General features: G+C 46.3%; 1 protein-coding gene across 1 annotated transcript in view; it reads right to left on the reverse strand.

Moving 5' to 3' along the window:
• Positions 1–25,000, reverse strand: part of eml4 (EMAP like 4) — a 156,999-nt gene that overhangs the window by 67,596 nt on the left and 64,403 nt on the right. The window contains exons 5-10 of the mRNA XM_083651123.1: positions 18,416–18,556; positions 15,739–15,764; positions 13,632–13,667; positions 6,861–6,984; positions 5,150–5,299; positions 4,404–4,473 (exon numbers count right to left, since the gene is read on the reverse strand). Of these exons, the coding sequence (XP_083507249.1) occupies positions 4,404–4,473; positions 5,150–5,299; positions 6,861–6,984; positions 13,632–13,667; positions 15,739–15,764; positions 18,416–18,556 (547 nt within the window). The remainder of the gene's footprint in view (positions 1–4,403; positions 4,474–5,149; positions 5,300–6,860; positions 6,985–13,631; positions 13,668–15,738; positions 15,765–18,415; positions 18,557–25,000) is intronic.

The raw sequence follows: 25,000 nt of genomic DNA on the forward strand, positions 1-25,000 counted from the left end.
CACGATAGCTGTGTGTTCTGCCTCGGGCACAGGCGCTGCTGAAAGCGAAGTTCTGCAGCGTCTGTGCTGGCTTTAACCTGGCGGAGTTGTGACACAGAGCTGCACTCTTTGTCGAGGAGGACATGCCGCCCAGCGGTGCGCCCCCCGAGGGGTGTGCGTCCGCGGGGTCCGACCGCCCGGTCGGGGGTGAAGCACCTGCTGCTCAGGGTCTCCAGGACCAGACTGAGCAGCAGGATTTTAGTTGGCGCGATGAGCCCATGCATCCGATGTTGGAGCAGGGCGGGCTCCAGCCCTACGACCCCTTGGTCGATACCCCCCAGGAGGACACCCCCCAAGGGGAGATGTCCGGCGGGGAGATGTCCAGAAGCAGTTCCACGGGGTGATGTCGAGGGCTGCGGCGAAGCTGGGCATCACCTGGGCTGAACCACCCGAGCCCCCTGCATCAGTACTGCAGGGGTGCTTTTTTCAGGCACGCCAGGCACCCCGCCCGCAACGCCGAATGCCCGTCTGTGTGGACGTGGTCCACGCGGTGCAGGCGGGATGGCAAAACCCTCAGGAGGCCAAGCCGCTGTGCGCGGGCATGGCTCCGTGGTCGGCGGTCGAGGGCGAGGAGAAGCTCGCGTTCTCCGCGATGCCCCCCCCTCGAGGAGCTGGTGGCATCCCACCTGGCCTCCAACGCCGGCAGACCCACGCTGCCCTCCAAGGCGTGCCAGCTGACGGCCAGACTGGCTGAAAAGGCGTATTTGGCGCGGGGCAGTCCGCCGCCATTACGAATAACCTTGCCATCCTGCAGGGTTATCAGGCTGTGCTCCTACGGGAGATGCAGGGTGACCCCGCTCCTGAGTTGTTCAGGGAGCTCAGGATGGCCACCGACTATGCCTTGCGCATGGTCGACTGCCTGGCGCAGAACAGCGGGAAGGTCATGGCCTTCTCCGTTCTGACGCACCGACACCTGTGGCTGAACCTCACTCAGCTCTCCGAGCAGGAGAAGAGGAGGCTACTGGGGGCGAAGATCTCTCCAGAGGGCCTATTCGGTCCTTCCGTGGAGGATTTGGCACAGCGGTTGGAGAGGCAGCAGCGAGACTCCGCTGCGGTCAGATCCCTTTTGCCACGGCTGCAACGAGGGTACGACCGACGGTTTCAGGCGGCAGGGCGTGCGCCGAGTCGCCCTCCGGGGCCCCCGGCTCCACGAGCCACCCCACGCCCGCGGGCCCCAAGCCAGGTTTGTGCGCCCTTAATAGCGGCACCCCACCCGGCCAGGATACGCGGCTCTCGCCCTCAGCGTGGACGAGGGGGTGCGCGGGCGGCGGGTGACCTCGCCCGCTCTTAGTCGCCTTCCTTGGGGCCAAGGGGGCGATTCGCTCGGTTCCCAAGGCAGAGGTGCGCTCGGGTTTCTATCACAGGTACTTTGTCATGCCCAGGAAGGACGGCTCCATGCGTCCAATTCTGGACCTTCGGCATCTCAACAAGACGCTGAGGAAGTTCCCGTTCCGAATGCTCTCTTTCCCCCGCCTGTTCAACGCGTTGAGGCCGGGGGATTTCTTTACTTCCGTGGATCTGAAAGATGCATTCTTCCATGTGCCCGTGGTTCAGAGACACAGAAAATACCTGAGGTTCTCTTTCCTGGGAAAGGCTTAAGAGTTCTGTGTCCTGCTGTTCGGCATGTCTTTGAGCCCACGAACCTTCACGGTGTGCATAGAGACAGCCTTGGCTCCCCTCCACGCGAGTGGGATTCGCGTCTTCCTCTATCTCGACGATGCTCTCATAGTGGCGGACTCGAGGGTCCGTGCCACGGAACATACCAAGGTGGTGACCGATCACCTGCTGACTTTAGGGTTTTTGGTGAACTGGCAGAAGAGTTGCCTCGTCCCAGCGCAGGTGGCAACCTTCCTGGGGCTCGAGCTGGACTCCCGGGCCATGCTGGCCCGCCTTTCGCCAGAGCGACAGGCTCGCACAGTGCGGACGGCAAAGACGCTAGGTCTGTGTCCCTCTGTGTCAGTGCATCAGTGCACAGTCATGCTGGGGCTCATGGCCTCAGTAGTGCATGTGCTCCCACTGGGGAGATTGCACATGCGCCCGTTCCAGATCTGGTTTCTCAGGCATCGCCTGGACCTGGCCAGGGACCGTCATTGCAGGGTTCCTCTGACGTGTCCGGCCCGGCGGGCGCTGGCCATATGGGCGGACCGCCGTTACCTCTTGAGAGGCACTCGGTTGGGCCCTGTCCCGCTCAGGTTGGTTATTCACACCGACGCCTCCCTCTGGGGATGGGGTGCGGTTTGCGGGCGCTTTTCGGCGAACGGCCGGTGGGAGGCTCAGGAGCTTCGCCACATAGACAATACAGCGGCGATCGCCCACCTGAACAAGCAGGGTGGTGTGCGGTCGGAGGCGCTGAACCGGTTAGCGACGGAGATTCACCTGTGGGCGTATCCCCGTTTCCTTTCATTGTCAGCGGTTCATCTGCCAGGCCGGCTGAATTTCGGGGCCGACCTGCTGTCTCGGGGCAATCCCCGTCAGACGGAGTGGTGCCTCCACCCTCAGGTGGTGGAACAGATTTGGGCCAGGTTCGGCCGCGCCCGCGTCGATCTCTTCGCATCACGGCGCGCGACGCACTGCCCACTGTGGTTCTCGATCCAAGAGGACAGCCCCCCGTTGGGTCACGACGCGCTGGCGCACGCATGGCCACGGGATGGGCTCTATGCGTTTCCCCCGATCCCCCTGATCCGACAGGTGTTGGACAGGGTGAGGGAACAGCGCCTTCAGCTTATTTTAGTGGCCCCCTTTTGGCCCAAGCAGATATGGTTTGCGGACCTGATCTCCTTGGCGCAAGGTCCGCCCTGGGCACTGCCGGTGCGGGCGGATCTTCTATCCCAGGAGGAAGGGGAGGTGCTCCACCCCTCCCCCAGCAGGTGGAAGCTAGCAGTCTGGCTCCTGAAGGGGACCATTTGTTAGCCCAGGGCGTGCCCGATAATGTGGTGTACACTATTCAGAGTGCTAGGGCTGCTTCGACCCGCTCTCAGTACACGTACAAGTGGCGGGTCTTTTCGCGTTGGTGCACAGACAAGGGCGTGGATCCAGTGAACTGTGGTGTGCGACCAGTTCTGAGTGTACCGTGACACCCCTAATATATATATATTAGGGCTGTCAGCGATGCAATGCGATTAATCGCATTTCACGTTCATGGCGATGCGATTAAGGGCCGACCATAATGCGTTTTTTTTTAAATCGCGTTAATCGCATGCCGCTATTTTGTCCCTTCGTCGCACCCGTACTTGTAGTCAAGCCGTTCGGTTTCCTGTCTCCTGCTTGTGCAGGCATGGAAGACAACGACAGCAATACACTTCTAAATGGCTGGTTTTACTTAAAAAAACTCCCCAAATGGCACAGTGGACAAGTCAAGAGCCGTAGTTTGCACCTTGTGTAAAACGGAATTAAAATATCACCGAAGTACATCGAGTTTGCTGAGCTATCACCTAAAAGCAGCTAGCGGCCAGCTAGCAGCCAGCTAGCTAGCGCGAGACTCATCACTCATTCTTCCTTCAGAGGCTCGGATGCACGGGTCCTCTAACCACTGGGAGGTCAGCTCCAATGGCTTCACGCGATATACACGTTATCATTACACAGTTTCCAATACCGAGCCATTATTCACATGGAAGTGCCAAAGTTTTTAGCTCAGACACAGCCTTCTTCGGCTGTGTCATTTTGGGTTTCGACTGCTCCACAGCGCCGCCGCCGGAAGTATCGGTTCTGGAGCGTATACTGCACTGTTTACAATTGTGCATTTATTTTCTATTCAAGATCAATTTTGTTGACATTGTTACCTCCTGTCTACATTGCACTTCTATTGAATTGAAAATAAATCTAAAATTCAAGATCACGTAATATTAAATGTCAATTATGTTTTTTTTCTCTCTCTTTCTAGTGTTTTTTTCTTTTCTTTTGTTTTCCTGTGTCTGAGCCTGTTTGTCTTGTTCGTATGTTGTTCAAAAAAGTTGAAAATAAAATATTGAAAAAAGAATGGCAGTTACTTGCTTTTGTAAATTAACTCTTCACATACATACATACATATATACATACACTATAGTGTACTACAGTATATTTACAGATGCACCGATCAAGTTTTTTTGTGTTTTTTTGCCGCCGATCGTCTATGAGCAATATAAACAATATAACAAAAACTATGTGCTTCTAGGTAGCACACGCCTCAGACTCCATGTTGCCAAATTGTTTCCAGAGAACGGCACTTGTTTGGGTGGTTTTGTGTGCATTTTGGTTTTTGAGTCTTTGGGCTGAAAACCATCGCTGTATCTGGCAACCTGACCCAACGAAGAATTTCAATCAAAGCAACTAGATGTGCGCACGCATGCACGATCGCATTCCAGTGTAGTACTAGTGGGCATTCTTACCCGTCCGTCCTTATCCACGCCTGCAATTTGACCTGTAGCGATGCGTATCTTATCAGGATGGATGGCAAGACTGGAGAGAGAGAGACAGAGAGACAGAGAGAAGAAAATAAATATTCAGCTTCAACAATCTTAAAGTCATATTTGACCACTAGAGGGCAGACAGAAACAGCAACACACAACAAACCTGCTGGGCTACAGAAGCACTTAAGGACAAACTAAAGGCTAACGGCTGAAATAAAATATCACCCATTAGAACTACACCCGCTAGCTGGTAGCTAGTTCCTACATGAAACTGCAGCCAGCAGCACCTAGAGCAGCAGCAGCTAGCAAGCAGCTAGTAGGTGTAGTTTGGTCAAAAGAAAATCGTTGCGACATGAAACTGCTCACAAGTCATGATTTCTGGAAAGAGACATTGCTGTTGAGTTTTTCAAATGTATTTTTTTTGGTGCGTTGAGCACCACAAGCCGAGTGCCATGGAGTTCCATTGTATTGGAGATAAGGCAGACATCTCTAGGGCCGATATCTCGAAAACTCTGCAACCAACACAAAACGATCTAGATGGATAAATAGCACTACAGGTGAGAGGAAAAATATGGATGAGCTGTTCCTTTAAGCTAGTAAGGCCGCTGCTGCTGAACACTGGACACAGCTCATTAGAACTCTGTTTACATGATGACATTATGACAACAGACACTAGAGTGAATAAAGTAAATAAAATACAAAATAGAGTAAATAAAGTAACTGACCATTTGACACAGTCGGTGTGGCCAAGGTAATGACGCTGGGTTCGCTCCTCGTAGTTGAACAAAACGACCACGGAGGCGATGAAGTAGACAATCTCTCCGGTGGGAAGAAGGTAGACATTGGCTCGGCAGTCCCTCCCTCTGTAACCATACCTGGCCATGTGGTTAAGAAACACACCTCTCCACTGCTGCCTGTCACCCTAAAGCTGCCGACTTTTCACTTTCAGTGGAATGCATGGAGTGTGATTATTCGTGTCTCTTGGTGTGAAAGGTTTGAACATGCATAGTGCACATCTTCGTTTTGTTTTTTGTTACGTACTTGGTGTGAAAATACCTTTACTTTGACCAATGACAGAACATCATGTCAATGGAAAATGCTAGAACTAGAACCATGGAGAGAGACAAATCAATTCGTTCTGAGGCTGTCCCTGAATACCATTTTTGTGCTTCAAAGCTTCAGTGAGTCAAATAAAGACAAGACAAGACAAGTCTCACTTAAGACTTTAGAAGAAAGATTCTATTTTCCCCCGACTAGGGGAATGTGCGCCGTCACAGCGCCCCCAGCTGCCGGTGTAGCTACTGGATGTATTTGACTGCCCAGATGTGTTTGTGGGCAGCAGGCCTATTCTGATTAGCTGTACGTCTGAGAACTGAGAACTAATATGGTGTCGCTGCACTAGTGCCTCCTCTGGTCGGTCAGGGCGCCTGTTCAGGGAAGAAAGGAACTGGTGGCAACAGCGTGATCCTCCCACGTGCTACATCCTGCCGGTGAAGCTCCCCGCTGTCAGGCGAAAAGAAGCGGCTGGCAACTGCACGTGTCAGAGGAAGCATAGTGCTAGTCTACGGCTCTCCCCAGCTCGGCAGAGGGGGTGGAGCATGCGACCGGGGCAAGTACAATTGGGGAGAAAAATGGGGGGGAAATCAGAAAAAAGATAGACTATTAGAGCAATACATGCATTTGAAATGTTTATTTAGGAACTAATTAGTTACTTTATAGCATCTGAGTTTTTCTTTTCTTTTCTCTCCGTTAATATCATTTGAATAGCTTCACTAATTTGTGTGCTAAGGGGAAAAAATCTATATCCTGACAGCTCTAGGTGTACGGTAAATTAATTATGCAATATGTGTTTATATTGCTTATATCTCGGTCTGATTAGAACAATATATTGAATTCAGCCGCTATTTTACCAATGAAATTAGCTAGCTGTGTATGCTTTTTTAACCCCGAGTTGAAAATAGCATGAACGGAATATATACTGTATATAGCATATCGGAAGTCGGAAATCTAGAGTTGAAACTTCCGAGTTCCAAGTTGTCTTGCACGCGGCATAACAACTAACGTTAGCTTGCTTGCTAAGCTGGACAAATTGCTAGCTCGTCAAACGGGCCTTTCTGTGCAGAGTTTGCATGTTCTCCCCGTGCTCCCCTGGGGTTTCCTCCAGATAGGAATCCCCTGCTAAAAAAACATACAAAACAAAAACAAAAACACATTACTGTTTTGGCCGCTGCTCGCTGGCGCCCTGACGGCTGTTCTCAGATGTGCGGCCAATCATGTGTGATGCTGTGACATCATCAGCGCAGCATCCCAAACAGATCAAACAGGCCGGACAAACCCGGTACCTATCCCGTGACAGTGCCCCGTGTGCCAAGAGAATAACAACACATCCGGTACCTACACGGTGACAGCGCCCCCTGTGTGCAGAGAGAAGGATACACCCATTCCAGCTTGAGTCTTTCTGAAGGCAGCTCTGTGCGGACGTCCTCGTAGTTCTCCACGTCTGACGGAATGAACATGGTGATCGGTCGACCACGCATGAACATCTTAATGTGATTCCCCTCTAAACACACAAAGAGAACATGTTAGCATGCTACAATTCCATTTACCATTCCCCTCTGGACACACAAAGAGGTATGTTAATGATGGATAGCATTAGCATAGAGATGCTAAGCTTTGTAAAGCAGTGTAGAGCAGACTAAGACTGGTCAGTCTTTCTTAACTCATTGAGTGCCAATGACGACTTTAGCATACATAACGTTAGCTGTGCCTGCAGCAGCCAATCTGCTCCCACAATTGAGCTCCTCCGTGTCCGCTGCGACAGCCCATCCGCATGATCAGCCGTGGAATTGTTATTATTCTCAACTGGAAGCATGCGAGCCGGTGACAAACACACGCGGAACGCTGTAAAAAAGCTGGATGTCGCGCACCCTTCACTGTGCACAGCAAACTCAGCAGAGAGCCACCAGAGACACTCCCATACGGAGGAGGAGTGTGCAGTTGAGGGGTGGGAGGGGGGGGGGGGGCACGCAGAGCAGCACACAACACTGACCCAGACAGACCCAGACAGCAGGACAGGATTGGCAAACGCAAGCCAGAATATCCGATGCCCACCAGCAGCAAATCAAGACCAGCAAGAAGCTGCAACCAGCAGCGCACGCAGGGGCCAGCGCTGCTGGTTGCAGCTAAAAAATATTATTCTGCCAAACAAAATTCCCTGGCCTTCAATGTTTTATTGAAGGAAATTACTTTTGAGGTGTGACTACATTAGAAAATATTAGCTTCAGAGTCAGTGATGTGCTTGAAATGTTTAATTTCACAAAAGGCTCATTATCTCAGCTTCTAGAAAAAAATGGCTGTTTTTGGTTAAATCAAGCTATCTTCTCCGGCTCATAACTAAAGAACGGAAAATGGGATCAATAAACTTTTTTTTGCAGATGATAGAAGAGAGTCTCATCGTTCTTTGTGCGTGTTCAGTGTTTACATAGTAATATCACACAATATTCTGTGGGCCTCGAGAAATCACTGAAAACGCTCTGAAACTCTGGCACTGGGAGCGTCCGTTCTCCAAAAGTGGCTGGCACTCAATGAGTTAACAGTGAGTAAAATCATATTTCATATTTATACCATGTTCTGGGAGAAATACTCTTTTCTGATTGGCCGGCAGTGTGCGTTAGTTTGGTTAAAGTGTAATCACCGTTCTAAATTCAGAATCAGAATCAGAATCTGTTTTAGAGGTTGGGGGTTGGTAGGGTCCTTGGTAGAGGGGGCTTTCGGGCTTTGTTGATGAGGCCGATGGCAGTTGGGAATAGGGCTGCACGATATGCCAAAAAAATGATATTGCGATTGTACTGAGATATATTGTAATTGCGATATGCGATACGATTTTATTGGGAATAGCAATTTTTCTGTCTTTTTCACAGAAAAATAAAATAAAAATGTGATGTGATTTTTACTGGCCAAACAAGCATGTTCCCTTACGTCTGGAGAATATAATTTGTAGGCCGGGACATCTCTGTAGCACCACAATGCTTTATTTAATGGTATGTTGTGACACATTTTTCCTTTATCAAATAATTGCGGGCTTCTGCGATTTGGATATTGCACTTAGCCATATTGCAATTTCGATTGTGATTCGATTAATTGTGCAGCCCTAGTTGGGAAGCTGTTCTTGTGCAGGTCCTGAAGGGATGACTTCTCAGCACAGCGGATGATGCGCTGCTGTCTGTTGATGTCCTTAAGAATGGCAGCAGCGTACCAGACGTTGATGGAGGAGGTAAGGGTGGACTCAATGATGGAGGTGTAGAAGTGCACCATCGTTGCCTTTGGCACTTTGAATTTCTTCAGCTGCGGCACAAAGTACATCCTCTGCTGTGCCTTCTTGGTAAGAGCTCTGCAGCACCAGCTGAACGTAAGTTCTCTCTTAAGTTAGGGTGTAAAGTCCACAATAACTGCTACGTTCAAACTAGTTAGTTTGACACTAAATTTGTGTCTTTGTTTAGTTGCACCACGGAAATGCAAGGTACATCTTAACTAGTAGTCCTTAGCTTAATAGTAGGGTCATCTGTGGCACTTCCGTGACCGTGGAGAGCGAAGGTCCGTTTCTCAATGGATTTGTCATCTAGGAGGGTTAATAAACAAATTTAGCCGGGGTGTATTTTTAAAAAAGGCGGGGAAAATATTTGAGAGACCAAAATCCAAAATGTCTGCCGTGGAAATGAACTTTTTAATGGTTTGACCTACAATGATGCACAATACATGGTTTCAGAGCTTATTCTGGTCAAGGAATACATATTTGGTGTTTATATAATGATTTGACTTATTTTTTTACCTTCAAATACAAGATGGCTGCCAATTTTGAGCTCTAAAAGGCAGTTTTTTCAAAATCGTCATAGAGCCTTCATATTAGGCTTGAATGACAGGTCTTCTCATGATATGTTGAATAATATACAGTATAAGTACACAGAAGTAATCTCTGAGGTCATTAAAGTCAATGTTTGTGTGTAAACAACAGTTGCTGATTTGCGGTTTCCCATTAAATAGGGTAGGCTACTGAGAATATGGTGTCCAGTTCATCCCATCACATTTTCATAATGAACCAAAAACAATTTTGCACTATAGCCTAACATAAAATAGTATTCTGTATGCAAAGCTAGCAAGGTTAGTTGCTTGAGCTGAATTTAAAGGTCAACTCAAAACAAACAATGAAATTAACTTTGAAATTAAAACTGAATCCTAGGCTATTAAATTTCATCAGCACACAGTAAAGGAAACTTGTCTTTGAACTCAGCTGACTGTCTAGTCCTAATCCCTGTTGTGCAATGTCCCTTTTCAGTGAAGTTTTAGTTTTTGTTAAGAGTATGGACTTTTAATCTTGACCTTGTTGGTAGGCAACGCCCCTTTTTCAGTCAAGCATTTTCAGATTAGCCCAGTCAGTCTGTGAAGCAGTCAGTGTCAGCACTTGCGCGAGCTCGCTTTTTCTCTAACTAATGTTAACATTACACACTTTAAGACACTTTGTTTGAGGATATAAAAGGAGGTACGGTGGTGTAGTGGTAAGCACTATCGCCTCACAGCTCGAAGGTCGTGGGTTCGATTCCCACCTGGGACGATGTGAACGCTGAAGGAATGCGTGCCCGTCCGCATGTCCTCGAGTGCCCACCGCCCGGGTGGGGTCGTCAAAAGGGCCTTTCTGTGTGGAGTTTGCATGTTCTCCCCATGCCTCCCGGGGGTTTCCTTCATATAGGAACCCCCTTCACCAAGTCAAGTCAAGTTTATTTATATAGCCCTAATTCACAAGCATGTCTCAGAGGGCTTCACAGAAAGTATGTCTAGCTACTTCTAGCTGACACAACAGTAACAAGAATATACAGAATAAAGATAACATTTGAACAATTGATAATATAGAAAAATAGAAATGAAGAGAGAGCAGAGGAGAGAGCAGGAGAAGGGAGAAGAGCAGGGGGAATGTGAGAGAGTGATGGAGTGTTGGAGGGTATAGGAAAAACATGCAATATCCTGGTTGCTAATGTGGTTCCTCCTCTGGTCGTTAAGGGCGCCTGTTCAGAGGAAGGGGAACTGGTTGGAATAGTGTGAACCTCCCACGTGCTATGTCCTACCGGTGAAGCTTTCCCTGTCAGGTGAAAAGAAGCAGCTGGCTAACTGCCCATGTCTCGGAGGAAACATGGAGCCAGTTTCGGCTCTCCCCAGATCGGCAGAGGGTGGAGTAGCAACCAGGATAAAGAAATTACGTTAGCACTAATGGGGGATAAAAATGGGATAAAAAAATCAAAACAAAAAAATAACTAAAACTTCACTGAAAAGGGACATTGCACAACAGGGATTAGGACTAGACAGTCAGCTGGGTTCAAAGACAAGTTTCCTTTACTGTGTGCTGATGAAATTTAGTAGCCTAGGATTCAGTTTTAAAGGTCCCATTCCGTGCAAAAGCTGTTTTTACTTGTAAATGCATATTTACTGCTGTCAGCCCTCCCTGTAATGAGTGGTCACACGCTCAGAACTGCCACAGTTGGATTTGTCCCTATCCAGCGTCCCTCTGCAGTCTCCTCCAAGCCACACCCCCAAACGCTTCGTTTGCCCAGAGGGGAATTGGGACGTCACTAGCTTCCTCCTGCATACTGCGCGGGTCTCTCTCACACAAGCTACCTGCACCATTTTGTCTATAGCCACAAAATTAACACTTCTAGCTGGAGCGACGCCAACTGTACGTGATCCAGCAACTGCAGAGGTGCATTCGGTAAGTCTAGGCATTTTGAGATGTCCTCTTTAGCGTAGTACCGTTAAGTTAACGATAACTCGCAACCTAGCGTGCTGGTCCACAGACGCTAATCTGATTGGCCGCTGGGAGCCTGGGGCGGGCTCTCCCTCAGCGGCCAATGGGAACTGTTAGTTCTGAATATATTATAGAAACAGGCCATTCTTGGGAAGCGACGAGATGAGGAAGTGAGAACTCCGTCACAACAAACGGGGTTGCTATATTTTCGACAGATTAATCCAGAATCATGTTTTATGGACCAGAGACACACGTTTTTAAGAGGTTACAGCTGCACGAATTGGGACCTTTAATTTCAAAGTTAATTTAATTGTTTGTTTTGAGTTGACCTTTAAATTCAGCTCAAGCAACTAACCTTGCTAGCTTTGCATACAGAATACTATTTTATGTTAGGCTATAGTGCAAAATTGTTTTTGGTTCATTATGAAAATGTGATGGGATGAACTGGACACCATATTCTCAGTAGCCTACCCTATTTAATGGGAAACCGCAAATCAGCAACTGTTGTTTACACACAAACATTGACTTTATTGACCTCAGAGATTACTTCTGTGTACTTATACTGTATATTATTCAACTCATCATGAGAAGACCTGTCATTCAAGCCTAATATGAAGGCTCTATGACGATTTTGAAAAAACTGCCTCAAAATTGGCAGCCATCTTGGATTTGAAGGTAAAAAATAGGTCAAATCATTATATAAACACCAAATATGTAATCCTTGACCAGAATAAGCTCTGAAACCATGTATTGTGCATCATTGTAGGTCAAAGCATTAAAAAGTTCATTTCCACAGCAGCCATTTTGGATTTTGGTCTCTCAAATATTTTCCCCGCCTTTTTTAAAAATACACCCCGGCTAAATTTGTTTATTAACCCTCCTAGATGACAAATCCATTGAGAAACGGACCTTCGCTCTCCACGGTCACGGAAGTGCCACAGATGACCCTACTATAACCCCACACTAGCCAAAATAGTGTAGCAGAAAATGACGTGTACAGTATCTGTGACCAATCAGTGAAAAGCACGGTGGTAACAGTGTTTATTTACCGTTGTTTAATTAAGTGGAATGAAAACAGTCGGGACATGTTGCCCACTGCAAATGAGTGCTTTCATATTTCATCAACACTAACCAAATGAGAACGTTATTGAGTAACGTTCGTTTAGGTTCATTATACTGTTAACGTTTATCTGTGAGCTCTTCATCATCATGGCTAGTAGTAGGCTAATTTACCACCATCCTGCCTTGCTAAATTGTTGCAGTTATTTTAATTTGTATGCAGTGCTGCAGCTTGTGGAATACAAAAGCGTGTGTCATAAATATCAAAGGGTGTAATAATTGATCGCGGAGAATGTGTTACGGACACAAAACAACGATGCGCCATGGTGCCAAGTGCCAATACCGTGCCAACTGCTATTTTGGACTTTACACCTAGTAAGAGATACATGTAAGATTTAAGTTATAACTTATGCCTACGTTGTAACTATTTTACTTGGTGCAACCCATATATTTTTAGTAGTGCGTAAACTTGGACTTAGTAAGACTTTACGGACAAACTAGGTTACGTTTCAACTTACGCACAGCTGGTGCAACAAACTGCTGATGTTCAGCTCCCATTTCAGGTCCTGGCTGATGACGGTTCCCAGGAAGTGGAAGGACTCCACCGTGTTGACTGGGGAGTCACCCAGGGTGATGGGGGGAAGGTGGGGCTGTGTTCCTCTTGTATTCCACAATCATCTTCACTGTGTTTTGAGCATTTAGCACCAGGTTGTTTTGACTGCACCAAGTCACCAATGGTCAACCTCCTACCTTTATTCAGACTCGTCACCGCCTGAGATGAGACCTATGAGGGTGGTGTCATCTGCGAACTTCAGGAGCTTGATGGACTGGTGACGAAGTGGAGCTGTTGGAGTACAGGCTGAAGAAGTATGGCGAGAGGACACCACCCTGCTGGCTTGGTTATAAAAGGGACTAGCTCTTGCTTCACAACCTTTCGATTTTGAGCGCAAAACCTTCACCAAACATTTGTGAATGTTTTTATTTTATATTGTTGGCAAATGACCATGGTATATAAGTGGGATAATCAACTAGTAAGTGTGTGTTAAACCTACTCGTTGATTGCCCCTTTAACCTACTTAGCTTTCACTGGTAACAGATCGGCTACAGTGGAGCGGGGGGGGGAACGTCAGGCAGATTGAGAGACAGACAGGTAGGGGACAGACAAGTCAGAATGCAGTTGCCATGCAGATAGCATGCAGAGAGAGACAGACAGAGAGAAAGAGACAGACAGAGAGAGAGACGGAGAGGGAGAGAGGGAGACAGAGAGCGAGAGAGAGACAGAGATGTGATGGAAAAGCACAAATTCGACAAGCTCCTGTTAGCCTGTTAGCTAGCTCTGCTGGGATGTCTGGACTTACCAGCTTGGCTGTTCTTCTCACGGGTTGATATTTTGGCTGGTTTGAGACAGAGACAATATCACTGAAGAACACCAACACACACAAACACACACACAGCGTAACACCGGCCCAACGCCACCAGGGCGCAAAAGGGGGCTTTGCCAGCCCAGTTGTACCCTCCCCCCCATTTAAGTTTTATAGAACGTTAGCCTATAGAAACATACATAGCACTGTGTAACATTAGCCAATAGAAACATAGAACTAACGTTAGCCTATAGAAACATAGCGCTGTGTAATGTTAGCCTATAGAAACTGCGTTATTTCAGAACCATGGACAGGCAGTTTGTTGTGCGTTGGTTGTCAAGAGATTTCTTTATTAGATTTGAACCTCACGGCACGCTGTACACAATGTAAAGGTTGTCTTTACTTTCACATCACATTATGAAGCTTGTTTGCTTAGCAAATAAGCAGAATAGAGTACAGCAGGAAAGAGTCCGAAAGACCTTGATCTTTGCACGTCCGGTTCCTTCATCTATGGGGATTTTGTATGGGGATTTTGGTTAAATGCTTGAAATAAGGTCTGTGGTTAACAAAAGTTTATGAAACAGCAAACCTTGTGTTCAGCAAGATAACCTTCACAAATGACTGACAATTTTTTACTGAATGAATGTGATTTTTACCACGTGCGCAGCGTGTGGTTAAGAGGCTTTTTGGGGTGAGGATGCATGAATTCATGGAGGAATGGATAACGGATATGATATGATTTGATGTCATCAGTGATGATATCATCAGTGATGTCATCCTTCCTGGCTGAGGCTATATAAGTTCAGTGATGATGTTGCTACATGACGCATGTGGTCCTGGGCCAATGTTGCCCTTGTTTAAAATCATGATTTTCAGAAAACACTTCTGCTACTTGCTGCTACTTGTCATGCACCTAATACATATTTTGTTAAAGTCATAATACAGAACATTTTCATGTAAATACATGTCTGTAAAGTCACTATAGTATATATCCTGAGTTAACACAATGGTGATTGCCCATTGATGAAAGCCCTTGCATCTCTCTGTATTGCAACATTTATGAACTTGTGTCTGTGGCGACACTTTCCCCACCCCCAAACTAAAAAAACAGAAAGCTATCACAAGCAGTGCACAGTTCTTGACGGGTTTCGAATCACCCAGCACCCGCCAGAGAGGGTAGGCGGAGTCGAAGCAAGTTGCTGTCGTTTCCGGGTTATGATGATCCCACTGGAGATTTGGGCAGAACACACTCTGCGGCCGCAGAGTCAAGCACCAGAATTGGCCAGGAGCGAGCCTTTTGTTCCCTTTTGACAGCTCAAATCTCCCACACACACCGCCCAGCTGCCCACGTGTCATAGAGATCTCCATTGGGATCCATGAGCACTGCTGACCAACTTCTTCTTCTTTTGAGATGTGTGAGCGGTTGGCGTCCAAGTGTTGCATTACTGCCCCCACTGGCCAACTTGAATGTATTAAGAAGAAGAAGAAAGACCCATTCACGTCACCACTGTATGGATCTGATCTGCAATTACTGCTCATGGTGTTGTCAGAGACAAGAAAACTGAAATCTTCCGTATTATCACTTTAAACAGCAAACTTCTCGGTTACCTCAGCTGGTTGTCAGGACTGTTTATATATTTATCTGTTAATATCTGTGAATCTTTTTATATTCTTTATATCTTATTTGTCTCTTGTATATTTGTTCTAATTTATCACGTTACTTGAGCACCAACTTGGCGAATAAAGAATTATTTTGCTGAACACAAAGTTTGCCGTTTCAAAAACTTTAGTTAACCACAGACATTATTTCATGCATTTAACCAAAATTCCATACAAAAATCCCATTGACTTTGAGATGAAGTGAGTAAGTGCAGGGACTTCTGGGTAAGCCTACAAAAATATGTCATCCCACGGCACTCTATAAGGATGGATATCAGAACATGGTGATAACCTTCTGTTTTACCATAGAAAAGAGCCCCACTAATGGTGGCGCCAGGCCTGGTGTGACGCTCTGACCTTCCTATTGGCTGTCAAACATGATGAGGATGACTGGTGCTCAAGGATGAAGGTGGATATGATGTCATATTTATGATGTAATATTTACCTTGACTGACCACGGGCTCTTTGTGCCTGGAGACGGAAGAGCAGATAAAAACATCAGACCAGCCATTCAACCCCTAAATTAGCTATACAGTCACCAAAACTTTTTGTGTGTGTGTAAAGTTGGACATTTTAACATTGGGGTCCCATGTTAAAATGTTCTCCATAACGCAGGCCCGAAACGCCTAATTCAAAACTTTGCACTAGTTTACTGAGTTACTTGACTGCGTGGGTGTTTCCCATAATGTTAGCCACAACATATGGAGACTCACTTTTTGGCAGACAATCGCGCTTTGGGGATCACTTTTTAGCAGCTAGCATTAATCACTTTTTGGCAGAACAACGGACATTGTAATGAGGGGATTTACGTTACTGTAACAGTGATCTTAAAGCAGTATGGATTATACCAACATGTATTGGAAATATCTGGAAAGCCTTCCACAACACTGTCTGCTCAAACAAAGTGCTAACCAGCTGATTAACGGAGTCAACTATACAAGGTAGGCTAGTGGCTGCCAAGCTAATGTCAGATTACGGTCCGCTTCTCACAAAAAGCGCCCCAGGCAGTAGACCCGTTTTATGCCCATTTGGGTGCCCTAAGCGTAATTGTTTTGTAGTGCCCCCCCCCCCCCCGCAAAACTTTCAATAACTGTCAAATGAAAGACTGCAAAATCATTAATTATGAACGATACTAGTGTATCTCACATTACATTACATGTGGCAAACAAACAATTGTTAGAATTACTGTAGCCTACATGTCAGCAAACAAGGGATTGTTAAACTGTACATGCAAGCAGGGGCGGACTGAGATCATAATTCAGGCTGGGCATTAGATACCAAGCAGGCCAGGCCGATACGGGCCGACGTGCGTGCCGGCATCCGAAGGGCGGCGGCGAAAAATTTGGGCTGTTTGAAGCCCAATTTGGGCCGTCTGAAGGCCAATTTGGGCCGTTTGAAGCCAGATTTGGGCTGTTTGAAGCCCGATTTGGGTCGTTTGAAGGCCAATTTGGGCCGTTTGAAGCCAGATTTGGGCTGTTTGAAGCCCGATTTGGGTCGTTTGAAGCCAGATTTAGGCCAGTTGAAGCCAGATTTGGGCCGGTTGAAGCCAGATTTGGGCCGTTTGAAGCCCAATTTGTGCCGTTTGAAGCCCAATTTTACAATGAGATGCACCCACTTTAACCCTGAATAAAGTAATAAAACCACTAGTAAACCAGTAGGCGGCGCCTGGCCTGCTGTTCAGTGAGTGGCCTGACTGAGGGCACCCAAAAAAAAAAAACATTTTTGGTGCCCTCAGGCACATGATGCCCTACGCAGTCTGCGTACTCTGCGTATAGGGTGCGGCGGCCCTGGTTACAACTAGCGGTTCAGCTGTCATAGAAATATGGAAGATCCAGACGCCTCCTCCATGTATTTTAAAGCTTTGCCAGCAACAGACAGGTTACATAAGCTAACTCTTTCAATGGGGTGAGGTTTCTTGACCCGTACTCACTGTCAGGATGGGTCTAGGCTCCAACTACATCGCAAAGTTGCAGTGCCGGACATCGTCATATTCCTAGTGGGAATGTCCAGCGTCTATACACATACGGCACAAGACGTCTTTTTCCTATATTCTGGGGATCTCTCTCGTTTTGGCTTCAGCTCCTCAGAGTTTTGGATACCACGATGCGTGCGCAACCAACCCTGTGACGTCCTGTAACTAACCCTGTGACGTCCACTCAACTAACCCTGTGACGTCCTGTAACTAACCCTGTGACGTCCACTCTAAATGGGTCTGTTGAGACCAAGGCCCCAGGAACAGCTCTGACTGGGCCTTGAAGCAAATTGAACATGGTGGCCAAGCTCAGTATTGCAAGTCATGTGACGCCCTGCAGGCTAAAAACAGTTTTTCCCATCCACTTACATGGGGAAAGCAGCAGCTGTAAAACTGTGGGAAAATTTGTCTGGGTGTCAATCAAAGTCAAAAACCACTCTTGATTTATAAGTTTTATATTATGGGCCTTATTTTTATTTTATCCAAGAGGCGTTTTCTGCAGCTCCCTCTCTCTCTATAACTCTGGGTCTGAGCCCTAAGTAAAACCAGGAAGAAAAACCACTTCAAAATGCTCCATGAGCCAATGAGCAGCTTATATTCAAATGAATGGGTGGGCATGTCCTATAGCTTGTGGGCATGTCCTATACCCTGTGGGGGAGTCCTATACCCTATCCAGTACTTTTAACACATCCATGATGAGACCCAGTAATCTATGGTGTGTAACGTTACCTGTCTGTCTGTCTGTCTGTCTGTCTGGTCATACTTGGTCTCAACGCCAGACCCAGGAGAGTTCTTCTTATGCTGATACACTAGGTTACTGCATGCTGCAGAGCTCTCTCCGGGTCTGGGACACTCCTCTCAGCCAGCTGGTTATGGGAGGGAACCATTGACTTGGCCAGTGATTGGCCAGTGGTGGATTCAGCCTTCCATCAGTAACAACTTTGCGATGAGAGGGAGATGGGAGGCGCAACCCATTTTTCGAACCGCTTTCTCATTGGTGCTACGACCAGTCACTCATTCAATTTCAACCCCCCTAGACCCGCCTTCAAAAACCAGCAGTGGCTGTGGAGTGTCACAGACTCATTTATGTAGTATGCGGAGCGCAGCGATTCAATGTAATATTTGAGTCTGGGGAGAGACTAAGTCGTACCTGTCTGCATTCTTCACCACCTTTGCCAGCAGCTTGGAGGTGGAGGCAGCTTTCACCAGCTTGTTCCTGCTCTCCTCTCCTGTCTCCCATGTGCTGCTCTGAGAGCGCTCCATACCTGAGCTCCGCTTCACACTGGGCCCCCTGCGCACGCATGCGCACACACAAACACAAACACATGCGCACACACACAATTAAAAAAAGAAGAAGTAGGGGTGCACAATGATAGTGACACGTAATCAGTATTGGCCTAAAAAGGGTTTAAAGGTCGCGCCATCTCTGACTCTGACCTAAGTCACAAAAGCATGGATGCTAATAGCATCAGCTATTAGACAGCTAATAACATTAACCTTTAATTGTATGGGTTTAACAAACTACTGTATTGGTATGCTGAAACAGTCTGAAAGCATAGGCTACTATTGTTGAAAATAAAAACTAACTAGACCGACCGCACCGTGGATTTATGCCTCCGCCATAAGTTCATTATTGAGTCCAAAACGCCATTTGAGGCAAATTGGAAGAAATTCCGTCAAGGCGCTCCTGAGATATTGCGTTACAGAGCTTGGAAATTGGGTGTGAGGTCACAATGACCTTGAACTTTGACCACCAAAATCGAATCAGTTCATCCTTAATTCCAAATGACGTTTGAGGCAAATTCAAAGAAATTCCATCAAGACATTCCTGAGATATCACGTTAACAAGCTTGAAAATGGCATTCGAGAGGTCACAGTGACCTTGACCTTTGACAACCAAAATGGAATGAGTTCATCCTTGTGTCCAAGTCGATGTTTGAGCCAAATCAGAAGAAATTCCATCAAGCCGTTCTTGAGATATCGTGGTAACGAACTTGGGAATGGCGTTCGTGAGGTCACAGTGACCTTGAACTTTGACCACCAAAATGTAATCAGTTCATCCTTGAGTCCAAGTCTATGTTTGAGGCAAATTTGATGAAACTCTGTCAAGGCATTCCTGAGACATCGCGTTAACAAGCTTGAAAATGGCGTTGGAGAGGTCACTGTGACCTTGACCTTTGATCACCAAAATGTAATCCGTTCATCCTTGTGCCCAAGTCGACGTTTGAGCCAAATTGGAAGAAATTCCATCAAGCCGTTCTTGAGATATCACTTTAACGAACTTGGGAATGGCATTCGTGAGGTCACAGTAACCTTAGTCTCGCTGGCCAGCCTCCTCTCCCTTCGGTCCGAGGAGTCTGGCGCCGCAGGTCCCCATAACTAGGATAAACCCTCCCCTGCTCTACTCTGCTCTCCCATTGGAGTGACTGTTTCGGTGGCAGCCGGATGTCCGCTCCCGGCTTATTACAAACTCTGTCATTGGCTCCGACCATGTCAATCAGAGCGGCTTCCGCTCCCTCCTCCCTGTGTGTCGCTGTAAAGAGTGCCCTACCGCCTCAGTGAAAACAACAATGCTAACTAGCTAGCAAGCGAACGGCAGAAACCTACACGCTAGCTCGTTGCTACACGCTGAAAACGGCATGTTTGGATTGTTGGAAACTATTTTCCAAGGGCAATGCCGCTAAGCGCCGCCCATCGCAATCCCACTATGGAGACCATAGACTCATAGGCCAGACTCCTTGGACGGAAGGGAGAGGAGGCTGGCCAGCGAGACTACAGTGATCTTGACCTTTGACAATGAAAATCTAATCAGTTCATCCTTGAGTCCAAGTCGATATTTGAGGCAAATTTGATGAAACTCCGTCAAGGCATTCCTGAGATATTGCGTTAACAAGCTTGTAAATGGCGTTCGAGAGGTCACAGTGATCTTGACCTTTGACCACCAAAATCTAATCAGTTCATGCTAGAGTCCAAGTCAATGTTTGAGGTAAATTTGATGAAATTCCGTCAAGGCATTCCTGAGATATCACATTAACAAGCTTGAAAATGGCGTTTGAGAAGTCACAGTGACCTTGGCCTTCGACGTTTGACCACCAACATCTAATCAGTTCATCCTTGAGTCCAAGTCAATGTTTGAGGTAAATTTGATGAAATTCCGTCAAGGCATTCCTGAGATATCGCGTTGACAAGGTTGAAAATGGCGTTCGAGAGGTCACAGTGACCTTGACCTTTGACCACCAAAATCTAATCAGATCCTTGAGTCGATGTTTAAGGCAAATTTGATGAAATTCCGTCAAGGCGTTCCTCAGATTAACTACCATCGGACGGACGTACGTACGAACGGACAACTCGGATCCATAATGCCTCCGGCCTGGCTATCGCTGGCGGAGGCATAAAAATGTGCCAACAATGTGTTTTAATTCATACAATCTTATTGTATTCACCATGTGGGTGGCCATGTTGAAATTACTTCAAATGATGAGCTGGGACGAGCTCACGAGCTGGCAACTAGGGCTTTAAAAGTCAAACCCGAGTTTGCGAGTAGAACCCTGAGTTGACGCGCTGTTTTATTCATATCTTCTCATCTTATGCATAAGATGAGAAGATAGATGCCCTTCTCTTCTCTGTGCATGCAGTAGAAAGTAGCGACATGCCCCTCCTGCTAGTTAGCATAGTTTAGCTTTAACTAATACATAGCCGTATGTATGTGATTTGCTTCCAAAATTACATCTCATAATTTGATGTCATTATTTCATGATGTGGTGAATGCATGAGTCACAACATAAGAGCATTTTAGCATTGTTGGAATGCGTATTTGGTGACTTAATGGGGCTAGGCCAGCCCGTTCTGTGGACTACCAGTCATTGCGCTAAGCTACCTAGCAGGAGGGGCGCGTCACTACTTTCTACTGCACGCACTGAAAAGAGAAGGGCATCTATCGTCTCGTCTTATATGGCAAATAGGCATGTTATTTTAAAATGAAATATTGCATCGGCCCGAAACAAACATTTCGATATGACAGGCCAATAAAATAATGCTTTAATTATGTTCAAATACTTAATGCTTACATAAAAGTAAAATATGGCTAAGTTGAGGGTTGATGATATATTCTCTGAAATTAGGTGGAGAAATAAGAAAAGAAAAACTTGGTTAGGAGAAGGAAGAAGCTGCACTGAGTCCTGGAGCTTCATCACTGGCCTCAGTCTGATCTTAACTTAACTTAACTAAACTGAACTGAAAGCCCCATTAAGTAACTTCTTAGCTCAATATAACTTTTTTTTTATCATTTTGATATAACAGCTTTTTAATCATATTGATGGTACAGTGACTTCTCCCGCCGGGATGATGTATTTTTGTAGGGCAATGCGGAAGTCACTATACTTCTGCTTCCTAAGTCTTTCACTTGTTGCTCAAGCTGTGGTTGAAGTGGGTGGTGCGCTTAGGGCTCAAAAAAGAATAACATATCCCGTCATAAAGGGATATCCAATTAGGGCTGGGCGTTAAAATGATAGAAATATATATCGGTGATAGACGTCATCAATACAATAAAAAAATAGTTTGATAGAACGTTCGATAGTTTGAGTCACGGCTGCATGAAAAAACCAAGAGCGCTTCTCTTCCGTGGCTCATAAACAACCTATCATGTCCCTTGTTAATGGAGCGGGCTACGAGTGACACAGAAACAGCCAATCATTTAACAGACAAACCGCAAGCGTGCACCCGCCCCAGCTGATAAACAGCCAATCATATCCCTTGACAATGGGCAATACATCAGGCAGGCAATTAGGCCCCGCCGCTTTTAGGGGGAAAACACAAGCCGTTGACTTCAATGTAAAATAGCACTAACAAAAAAGATTATAGAAAAATAACAATCAATCTCGTTTATTAATGACCCCAAAACACCATGACATAAGAATATCTTACAACTCGTCTAACCATAGAATGGTCAAGATACACCGGAAATATTACTTTCTAAAATATTACTTTCTAAAATCATGTGACTCATGTCACTATTTACATTACAGTCCCGAGCCAAGTAGCCTACAACGACGCTGGGCTCCACTACAACAGCATTTAATGTGGGAAGACTAAATTAGCAACAGGCGGACACCGGAACTAGGTCAGAGACGGGTCATGAGTCACATGATTTTAGATGACAAGCTCAAAACACATATTTATGTTTGGTTTCCAGGGACTTTAACACATTCACTGCCAGCCGTTTTTCAAAACTGTAGTTAGCTTCTGCCAGAGGGTTTTTTTGAGGATTCTGGCTCATCTTTCAAGAGCCGAGGATTCGTTTCTGTTAGGATTTTGTGAACACACAATATCTCAAAAGAACTAATAGAATGTGTGCTTTCTCTGTCTAAAAGAGTTAGTTTGTAGAGTTAGTAGTTATGTAAGCATTAGCAGTTGAATACAGCATGGTTTCAGCGTCTGTAAATTTATTCTGAGATAAACGGCTTTTTGTGAAATTCGATAGAACAGTCACTTTAACCATTCATTTTTGGCATCAGTAAGACGTCAGACATCTAAACAATAGTTTTGAACAGTAATTTCCTCCATAACAGCAGGAAACACCCCTTTCCTTCAAACTCCTCCCTCCGTGTGTGTTCTTCTTGGCTGCAGCGAGCGTGTCACAAGCTCGTTGCTGCTGCTGCTGTAACCTCGCGTCACCAGCTCACTGCTTTGCTGCTGCTGTGCCTGTCTGCCTGTCTGCCTGGCGGCCGCTGGGCAAGTCTGAATGGATGGGCTCGCTCGTTTCTTGGGGTTCTGAGAGCTTTGATGAAGCTTTTGCGATTCTGGTCTTATTTATGCTGCGTGTTTCAAAGTGTGTTCCACCCGTAATCTATTATGCAAATTTGCAAAACCCCACCGCCAGCTCCCAAGCGTGAAAGCGTTTTCGCCAACCATTTTCATGAGAATGGCTTCCTGACACTGCTTTTTGCTTGCCTTCCTCTAGAATGGAGAGCACTGTCGCCACTTAGTGGGTCGGTGGAATGGGTTGTACACGTTCGGTCGCTCCAATATTTTTATAGGAGACGTGGGGGGCATTGATCCACGTAGCACCGTCAAATTTTTTTTTTTTTTTTTTTTTACGTCTCAACTCGTCATTGGCAGTGAACCGTTGGAATTTTTTTGACGAGTCAACTCGCCATTGGCAGTGAACGTGTTAACACATTCACTGCCAGCCATTTTTTTTTTACTGTAGGTAGCTTCTGCCAAGCCGTTTTTTGAGGATTCTGGCTCATTTTACAAGAGCCGAGGATAATTTTCTGCTTGGACTTTGTGAACACGAAGTTCACAAAAGTACTAATAGAATGTGTGCTTTCTCTGTCTAAAAGAGTTAGTTTGTAGAGTTAGTAGTTATGTAGATATTAGCCGTTGAGTACAGCATGGTTTCAGCGTCTGAGACAGGAAGCTGAGATAATCGCAGTTTTGTGAAATTCAATCAAACAGGCAGAACAGTCACTTTAACCATTTATTTTTGGCATCAGTGAGAGATCAGACATCTGAACAATATAGTTCTGAACACCCTCTCCTTTAAACTCCTCCCTCCGTGGGCGTGTCTGGTGGCGTTTGTCACAAGCCAGTTTCTCCTGCCTGTCTGAGCAGTGAGCAGCCTCCCTCTCTGGCGGCCCCTCGTCGGCGAGTGTGGCGAGTGTGGACTGTGGATGGGACTCAATCGTTTCTTGGATTTTCGGTTGAGAGCTTTGATGAAGCTTTGTGCGATTCTAGGCTTTATGCTGCCCACCCAGTCTATTTTTGGAACCCCCCACCGTTGTGCAGCAGCGTGAAAGCGTTTTCGCCTACAGTATGAGAATGAGGCTCGTTCGTTTCTGGGTTTTCGGAATGCGTGCGATTCTGGCCTTTCTGCGGGTGTTTCAAAGTGTGTTTCACCCATAATCTATTGTACAAATTTGCAATCCCCCACGCCAGCACCGCTCTCCGCTCTCGGTGTGCTGCTGCTGGCGCGGCCGCTCTCGGGCGAGTCTGGTGACTGATGACTGTAAAATCGCCAAGCCATTTCCTTGAGAATGGCTTGCTCCCGCGGCTGTTTTTGGTTGGCTTTCTCTCTGTCGGGAGAGCACTGTCGCCACTTAGTTGGTCGGTAAAATAGATTATACACATTCAATACTTCCAATATTTTTATAGGAGACGTGGGGGACATTGATCCACGTAGCACCGTCAAAAAAAAAAAAAAAATTTTTTTGACGAGTCAACTCGTCATTGGCAGTGAACGGTTGGATTGTGTTTGACGAGTCAACTCGTCATTGGCAGTGAACGTGTTAAGAGTAAAGGTACTGTAACAAAGGCTTCAGGCCAAAGAGCGAAAATACTGTGGAGCAATCCAGCTGCTATGGAACTAAACTAAAAAGTTTTGATTGGTCCATTAATTAATTTCAACTGGTACAGCTCAACTTAATCTTGATCAAAGATTGTCTACATTCTTTATTTTTATAAATAGTTCATCTATAAAGGACAGTTAGGCAATGATTGTAGCTGACATGTTTCGGCTGCTGTTCCTGCAGTCTTCATCAGAGGCGTCACGTGATGTTGGTGTGACGTCATCTATGGTGTGGTTATATGGAGTTTTTTTCTCATCCCACCTGAAGTGGTGGGATGACCGTGCCCCCTGGCGTGTGCCATCATCTACGCCCCCTGCCGTAGATGACGTCACACCAACATCACGTGACACCTCTGATGAAGACTGTAGAAACAGCAGCCGAAACATGTC

The sequence above is a fragment of the Poromitra crassiceps genome (genome assembly GCF_964638095.1).
Source record: "Poromitra crassiceps genome assembly, chromosome: 14".
NCBI classification, from domain to species: domain Eukaryota; kingdom Metazoa; phylum Chordata; class Actinopteri; order Beryciformes; family Melamphaidae; genus Poromitra; species Poromitra crassiceps.